At 43.4% G+C, this 8,037-nt stretch overlaps 1 protein-coding gene across 1 annotated transcript in view; it reads right to left on the reverse strand.

Moving 5' to 3' along the window:
- Positions 1-630: 630 nt before the first annotated feature.
- TTYH3 (tweety family member 3) overlaps positions 631-8,037 on the reverse strand; it is a gene marked incomplete at its 5' end in the record, with an annotated part of 24,261 nt that continues 16,854 nt past the window's right edge. Inside the window, one exon of the mRNA XM_010287520.1 lies at positions 631-723. Coding sequence (XP_010285822.1) covers positions 652-723 — 72 coding nt within the window. The remainder of the gene's footprint in view (positions 724-8,037) is intronic.

The raw sequence follows: 8,037 nt of genomic DNA on the forward strand, positions 1-8,037 counted from the left end.
TTAGAAGTTAACTAGGGTAGTGGAATAGTTTGCTCCAGAAGAGCCCCAGGCTCCCAAATTACAGTGGATATGCAGTGACACCATGAGGCAGGAGCTTCCCTCCTCCCTCACACAGGGCACTGGGCTCCCACCAAAATGCTGCATTGCACATTGACTCAGCATTCCCTCGCTGTACACTAGTCATAGGCACCGAGCCTCTGCTTCTTCAGTGTCTGACAGACTGCTGATCCCCCTGCAGAAGTGAAGATCTACCACCATCTTTCACCAAGTCCCTCTGGGGAACAAGACAGAAAAAAGGGGTAGAAGATATTCACCAACTTTTTCTGATAGGCTACTCTAATAAGTTGGCCCCCAGGCAGGTGGACCCAGTTTCTTGCCTGGGTGCTCTCAGCTGCTTGCCTGCACACGCTTGCTCTCTCACTCATCAGGTACAGCAAGGTGAAGGCTTAAATTCAAAAGGGGCTTCCACTCCAGTGGGCAGGTACCAGGTTGGAGGGGTGGTCTGGACTGGAGGAACAGAAGGAGCTGCACTGGATTTTGGGCAGAACAGCAGGGTTGTTCTATGAGGACAGCACAGGGGCACAGCAGTTGGCACATTGTTTAGTCTGACTGCATGTGTGGGTTTTGTATTTTTGCTTTTGCTTTTTCATTTTAATGCACACTGCCAGCATCTGGACGAGGTTGGTTGGTGGCGAGGTATTTGGCTCTCATGCTGGAGGTGTACTGGAGGAAGACAAGACAAAAAAACAAAAAACAGAAAAGTAAGTCAGAATGACCAATGTAAACACGGAACCACAGATTACGACCACCTCCCAGCTGGTCTGTATTTACAGCAAGCATACCGAGGAGCTGCTGGCTCAGTCTGACAAGGAAAGTTCACAAGTCACTGCACAGTCCACTCTGAGTAACACAGTCAGCCTGCTGCAAGGATACTGGCCAGGTCAGTGCAGATGGGCTAATGATTTATCCAAGCCCTCTACAGAGGAGAAAATCCAATACTCATTGCATCAAAATATGCCATACTTTGCCTGAGAGAAGAGAGGGAAATGGAAATGATGCAGATGTAAAAACCCAACTCAAACCTTCATCCTCCTAGTCATGTTATTGCTTTCAACCATGCCAGAAAAGGAGGTTAAAAAGAAAATAGGTGTGCACTGCATTTTTTCATTGCATTTTACAGCAATGAGGGCATCAGAAGACTGCACGCATCACAGATGGGCAGGTTGAAAGAAGTGTGGAAGAATGAATCTCTGCACAATTTATGCCAAAGAAAGAACAGGCCCTGCCAGGCTGGAAACAGGCTGCCATCAAGGAAGATATTAGCTGGCAGTTATCAGATGGGTAATAATCCACTGTGGCTTGGGATCCAACCTGCATACTCTGCAGTAGCAGACAAGACTCCAGCTTGGGGGTGAGAAAAGAAAGTCAGAAAGATGACAGGTCGTTTTGGTTTGGGGGCAGTTGTTTTTTCTTATTTTCTTTTTTTATTCTAAGCAAGGTAATCCTAACAGCTCACATAAGCTACTAAGGTAACATATGTCATTCAGCTTTGAATAATAAGCTGAAAAGCATGTAAATAATACCAAGCAGTAAGAACAAAAGACTTTGCCTCTTAATGCCAATGTGTTCAATGCCTTCATCGTGATCACATTAATGCTTCTGGGATTCTGCTACCATGATACTAACAACGAAGCAACGAGGACAGTCATTTTATTCCTCTTTTTATACCAGCTGGAGCTTGAATAATTCTATAATACCCACATCTTACTTCCCAAGAGTGCTCTTCAGCATACTGACTTTTTATCACATTTAAAACTGAACCACATAAAATAGCTGGTTAAGCTGGCAAAGAGACAACTGAAAGGCAGTTCCTCACCAGGAGGTATGATTTATCTTGCCCACTGGGAAAGAACATTATGAGGCATCTTTAGGCTCTCCAAAGCTCAGCTATCCAAAGCGGTTTTCAGAGAATTAACAGTATTTTATTGGTTTTTCCTTCAAAGACTGACCTGGGCTGAACCTCTGCATAATAGAAGACAGAAACTGCTCCTCTGGCAGAGCTGACCACATCAGCACAAGATGAAGACACCTGTGGCTTATTTGCACACTCATCTTTTAGTGTCTTCCATAATTGGAAAACTTTCTGCAGAAAATGGATCTTAATATAAAACTCTGCCCCAGAACTGGCATCTATATTTAGAAGACAAAGGGTACATCTGTTCTCTTTTTAAGCTTTTTTTTTTTGCCATTGAGAAGGAAAAAGGTAGAAAATACCAAGCTGAGCCAGTTTAAGGACTATGTTCTATACATCTTATTAAATGTGATTACTGTTTCAGAAATAAAGTTTTGGGCATTAGTAAAACATATGAGACTGACCCACAGGGCTCAGAGAGGCTTAGAAGTTAAAGAACTTTCTCATAGAGTAAGTAGGGCATGTCTCAGGTAGCGCAATGCTGAAATTACCAGCCAAACATCATGCCAAGAAGGTCTCAGAAAGGAAAAAGGCATTTGATTACTCATTTTCCATTTGTATTCTATATGTGACACATGATAGGAAATGAGTATGAGCAGAGAACTTCCAGGTGCTAAGGTTTTGTAAGAAGTATTTAGAAAAAAGTCTCAGATCACAGAATGTTATTGTGCATCTTCTTGGACAATTCATATAGCTTCAGCACACAACATGCAACATCAACTTTCTTTAGAGCATTAAAATCAAGAGGGGCCACAAACTGCATTTCAAGGATGTACAAAGTACACCCATCATGGAGGGAGAAGTCAAGAAGAATTCAATTCCTCTTCCACCAAGAAGACACCCCACAGTCATTTAAGTGTCACTAAAAGTAATCAGGAACATGAGATTTGGACAGTCAAGCAGAGGGAATTTTACATTCAGACCTACCTGCAATCCACCACATGGAACAAATCAAGACTCAGAGTAGTCAGAGTTAGGGCTGATGTTCTCTCCTTAACTCAGGATTTTTGTGCCTTTGTACCTTTTTCCATTACAGTTTGAAACAGTTACTCCTTCTGTTAAAGTGTATTTTTAATGACCACGGTAAGTATGATTGAAAGCTGGAAGAAGAGAGCTAACACTTCACTGTGCACCCCTCACAACCCGCACAGCTCTATCAGCGTGCGCTGGATCCTCAGTCGCTGCATTCCACGTACAAATGCTTTGCTCCACATGCTGTTGACAGCAGTCCCTCATTCACGTCCCTCAGTGCATCCTCTACTGGGAAGCAGAGGAAAGATGCTGTGGAATACAGAGATCCCAACATCTGGACAGGTCAGCAGATGAAAATGTATCGGCAGAAGCTTGCCAGTCGCATGATTGTGAAACCAAACTATATTATCCATAGTTAAAACAATTAACCCTTTAGCTCCTTTAAAAGTAATTCTAAAGACTTACAGACTGAGCACAATTCAGGGCTAAGGAGGTCTTGGACTCTACTCTGAGGTAACCCGGACAGAGTGCAGGCATACAGTTGCATTTAGTTTCCTTTAAAGAGGAGCTTTCACAGAAGGTTAAAGAACATGCACAATGCAGTCATTCTTCCAGTACTCTCGCTGGAAGTACCCACGTGCCTATACACTCTTGTTTACCCTTTCAAAAACAGCACGGAGGACAAGTTTCAACTCATACCTTCACCACACTGTCAGCTACCCTAAAGAGAGTACCTAAAAGACTTCTTGTTATCGTATTTCCTGGTGGCTTGTGCTATTCAACACAGCACTCCTCTCAGTCACTTACCAGTCAGCTAGGACAAACACAGCTGATTGCACACAAGTTTATTTTTGCATTTCTCAAAAAAAAAAAGTCTCTCCTTCACATTCAGCCTTGTTGAAGGTATAAACTTTCATAGGTATGGTTTGCCAGCACATAGGTTAGGTGCTTAACACATATAGCCTGTGTACAAAGGAATCACTGATTGCAAAAAAAATATTAGAATAATCGGTTCATTTTAAAGACCATAAATTCTACCGACTCCTGTGAATTGTGCAGAACATGAGTACTTCACAGCTAACTGAGCTATGCTGGAAGATCACTTACCATGTGAAACCACGACTCCCAAGTATAAACCATTTACTATTTGTGGTTAAAACCCCCACACGTATCTCTCTTCAGCTACCCTGACTTTGATTTCCTGCCAGAGCTATTCAGGTAAATCCAATAGAGACCAAAGCTTCTGGATTAAAGTTCTCTCAAGTAGCTAGAGCATAGTAAACACACACGGTTCAGTATCATTATGTACAGGAGGTACAAGATGCAGGGAAACAGGCAATTCCAGCCAGTGGGTTTATGAATTCAAAGCAATATAAGTTTTCTAAGTCAAAAGAACAGAGCTTCTGTTCGTTTTGTTTGTTTTTAAAGTCTTGGAAAGAATGCAATGCCTTTTTCTTCGCCCTGCAGACAGCCACATTAAACTTGGGGTGTAACCCTAGGTAAACAGAAGACAGTGCAGACCGAGATCAGGTCATGTTTCAGCCCAGAGGAGACATCAAGTCCAGAATGAAGACACAAGAATTCCTTCCCCACCAAGCAATATTTTATAGACCCATCTAGCATCACTACAATACCACCTGCAGGAACCAAAAAGCAGAAAAACCACCACACCCAAGAGCAATCTTTGCAAGACTTAAGACTGAAGAAAGTTGTGAGCCTTTCAAGGGTGCTAGCACCATGCTTCAATACAAGTTTGTTTGCATTCATGCACCATGGCAGAGGGCACCAAGACACCCAGTTCAGACAGCACCCTTCCCAGCATGTCACAAGGCAGGCAGACAAACGGCAAGAGGCAGCAAGAATGCAGACCAAGCAGCAACATGATGGAAAGGAATCCAATGCAAGGCTGACAAAAGTCCCAACAGAGAAAAGGAGGAACAGCAGCTTTATGGACATGTATTTCTGGGAACATAATGTAAGATATGGGTCATTGACTGCATGAGTCAAAAGCAACTGACCCTCTTTTCCAACTGGAACCAACCCCTTCCACTTACTCTGTGCTCCTTCAAGCCACACTGTCCTTCAACACCAGATGAGTATGATGAGCCTGAGAGCTCTAATTATACCCTATACTCAACCAAGATAAAAACTACAAGGCCTAATGCAGATCACCTACTCTTTCTGTACGCACATGGCATTGTCATGGACCACTGCAAAGGAATAAACTCTGGCTATCTTGGAGGATATCAGCAACTACAGCCCATTAGGAATTTAGACCGTGAAATGGTACTAGGAGGGCCCTGCTCACAGAGCCTGTGGGGCATGGATGGGATGATTTCGACACACACAGAACAAAGAAAACAATAAAAGATTTTGAAACAGAATGAAATAGATCTTAGTGCTTATGCCTGGACCTTTAGGGATTTTATTTTTATTTTTTTTTTTTTTTTAAACTTGCTCCTTCCTGACTTTAAATGCAAGGATAAAAGGAGAAGCTGCACACAGATTTAACAGGTAATGACGTAACTCTTCAGGACAGGCCACCATCACCAGCTAGGATCTTTGGACAAATTAAAAATCCTACTGAGGAGCTTAAAGCGTGTGCCAAACAGGTATTGGTGGTTTGGGCACATGCTGCTATGACCAGTCAAGACAAATAAAAAAGCAGCAGGTCTCAAGGGAAGCCAAGAGGCTGAATTAAGACAACCAGTCCCAATTGAAAACTGCCAGATTGGTTCTCATTACTTCTAGAAAAGGGCTTCTTGTAATGAGAGAACTTCTATTCTGCATTTGAAGGGCAAGGTTAGTTCTACATTTGAGCAGCACTCAGTACTAGGTTAGTTCTACATTTGAGCAGCACTCAGTACTAGGTGTTCAAGCTGTTCTCAAGCGTGGACTCGGAATTGAAGCTGCTGTGAGTTAACCTTTGAGGCATAACCCTCACAATGTGCACCAGAAACCTTTGCAATGTTCATACTGCTCCTTGAGTCTGCATCAGAGCAAAACTGATTTTAATTTTAACCCTTGGCAGGAGGGAATGGGGTGGGAGGTGCAGAGGGAAGGAACGTGAAGAAATAAAAGGCACTGGCCTGGGATAAACAGTGCAGGGATGAAGGGAGTGGTTGGGATTGGAGAAGAGGTTGAGCAAGAAGGACCTTTTTTCCAGTACCTGTTCCATTTTGCGGGCGCTGTTACCAGTATGTCCGTGCACTGTCCGAGGGCTTAAGCTGCCAGCTCATATGGCTGCTACTGTCCATGGCAGCCAAATACAACTGTGACGATGCAAGAAAGAGAGAGAAAAAGAGAGTGCAGCCTCAACGTGCATGAAAAACACAGTGCAAGCAAGTGAAACGCTGTGGTGTGTGTCAGCGACAAGGTGGGCTCTACAACCCTAAGGGAATAGCCCTGTGGCAAGAAGGAGAAAACAGAAGGAATGAGAGAAGGGAAAAAAACAAACAACAAAAAGCCAGGAAAAGTAACGGACAAACAATGCAGCAGGATCATCACATCTTAGTTTTCACCAATTTTTTCCACAGAAAGCTAAATGGAATATATCAACTCTGTCCACCCACTGGACATAACCTGTTTGGGTGGTTATCCCTGCCTCCAAAAAGAGGCAGGGTCACGTGCATTGGTATTCCCTTTTCATCTCTCTTCTCCCACAGAGTATTTGCTATGAAAAGTTGCAAGTTCTTCTCCTTTAGTACGGTCTCAGCCACCTGCTATGGAGAGCCACAAATACAAAAATCCCAGAAAGCCCCCTTCCCTGCTGCCTACCAATATGCAAGTAGATAGTATTTTTCTTCTCTCCACTGCCCATCTACTATCAGTATGATCCTCCAGAAAACTCCAGAAAACACATCTATCCTATAGCCTGTTCCTTGCCTTGTCTAGGGAGAATCTCCCCTTGTCTATATAAGCAACTATGCACTCTCCTCCTCCCCCAGCTCCTGTGCTTCCCTACAGCCCATATTGATGGCTGCCAAGTCAAAAAAAATCTCATCTTTGTCTACTCTCAGAAACCAGCCTAAGGCACCAGGACTCTGATACCCCCGCAGGGTATTAACACAAACAGCTACTGAAGAATTGGGGAACTTCTTGCATAACTAAAGCCCCTGCAGAAAGGAGCGTGCTTTCTCTGAAGCAGAAGAGCTGTGGGGGAAGGGGAAGCAGGACCCTGGTCTAACACTGAATGACCATGTGCCTTGGCAGTACCAAAGGGACAGTGCCCTTCCTTCAATAGGAAATGCCAGTGGCAAAGCATTTGCCACACTGTGCTGGTGTGCAACACGTCAGCTCTTCTCCTGAGGACCATCTTGCTGCTGACAGCAGGTAATGCTCCCGGAGCGTGTGATCAGAGTACCACCAGGGATCAGGCAAAACTCTTTGTGAAGGCTGAAAGAGGTCTGGCCAAGTACAGAGACAAGGATCAACTCTCTACTTTTCCACTTTCTCCACAGCAAGATGAACTGGTCATTTTGAAGTGAAAACATGAATGTGATGTCTCTCCACCACAGTTCTTATTCCTTCATCCTCCAACCTCCTCTTCCTCCCCTTCCCATGAATTTGAACCATGCACCGCGGAGTGTGTTTACCTATACCTGAAGACTGGTTGATTGTTAAGCATGCTACTATACTTATCCTCTGTAATCACACCACGAAGTTAGTGAGCACTGTGATGGCATGTTCTCCAAGTTCTGGTGTAAGTAAGGCTTACATGATCCAGTGAAGGAGGGCAAGATTCATCTAGTTCTTACACATACATGAAGGCAAGCCCATGTTTCATCCAGCATACAGAAATGGCTATTCAGGCCACTCCAAATACCAAAACCTTCCATGAAAGTTTTTTCCTCCATAGGAAATTAAATACAAAAAATAGATTCTAAAGAAAGTAAAACAGTTGTGAAAGAAAGACTTTTAAAAAAAATCTCAACAAAAAATAATACAGGTTTCATCCTACCATCCCTTTAGGGCAGATTAAGGAGAGAGTTTCAGCGATAACTCTGAATTTACTGTTTTAACAAGTTTCTTTTTAAACTTGAGGAACCAATGCCACAGATAGCAAGTACCCTGCATGCAAGTGATTCATCCTG

Source organism: Phaethon lepturus, unplaced genomic scaffold, assembly GCF_000687285.1.
Source record: "Phaethon lepturus isolate BGI_N335 unplaced genomic scaffold, ASM68728v1 scaffold49205, whole genome shotgun sequence".
Taxonomy (NCBI): domain Eukaryota; kingdom Metazoa; phylum Chordata; class Aves; order Phaethontiformes; family Phaethontidae; genus Phaethon; species Phaethon lepturus.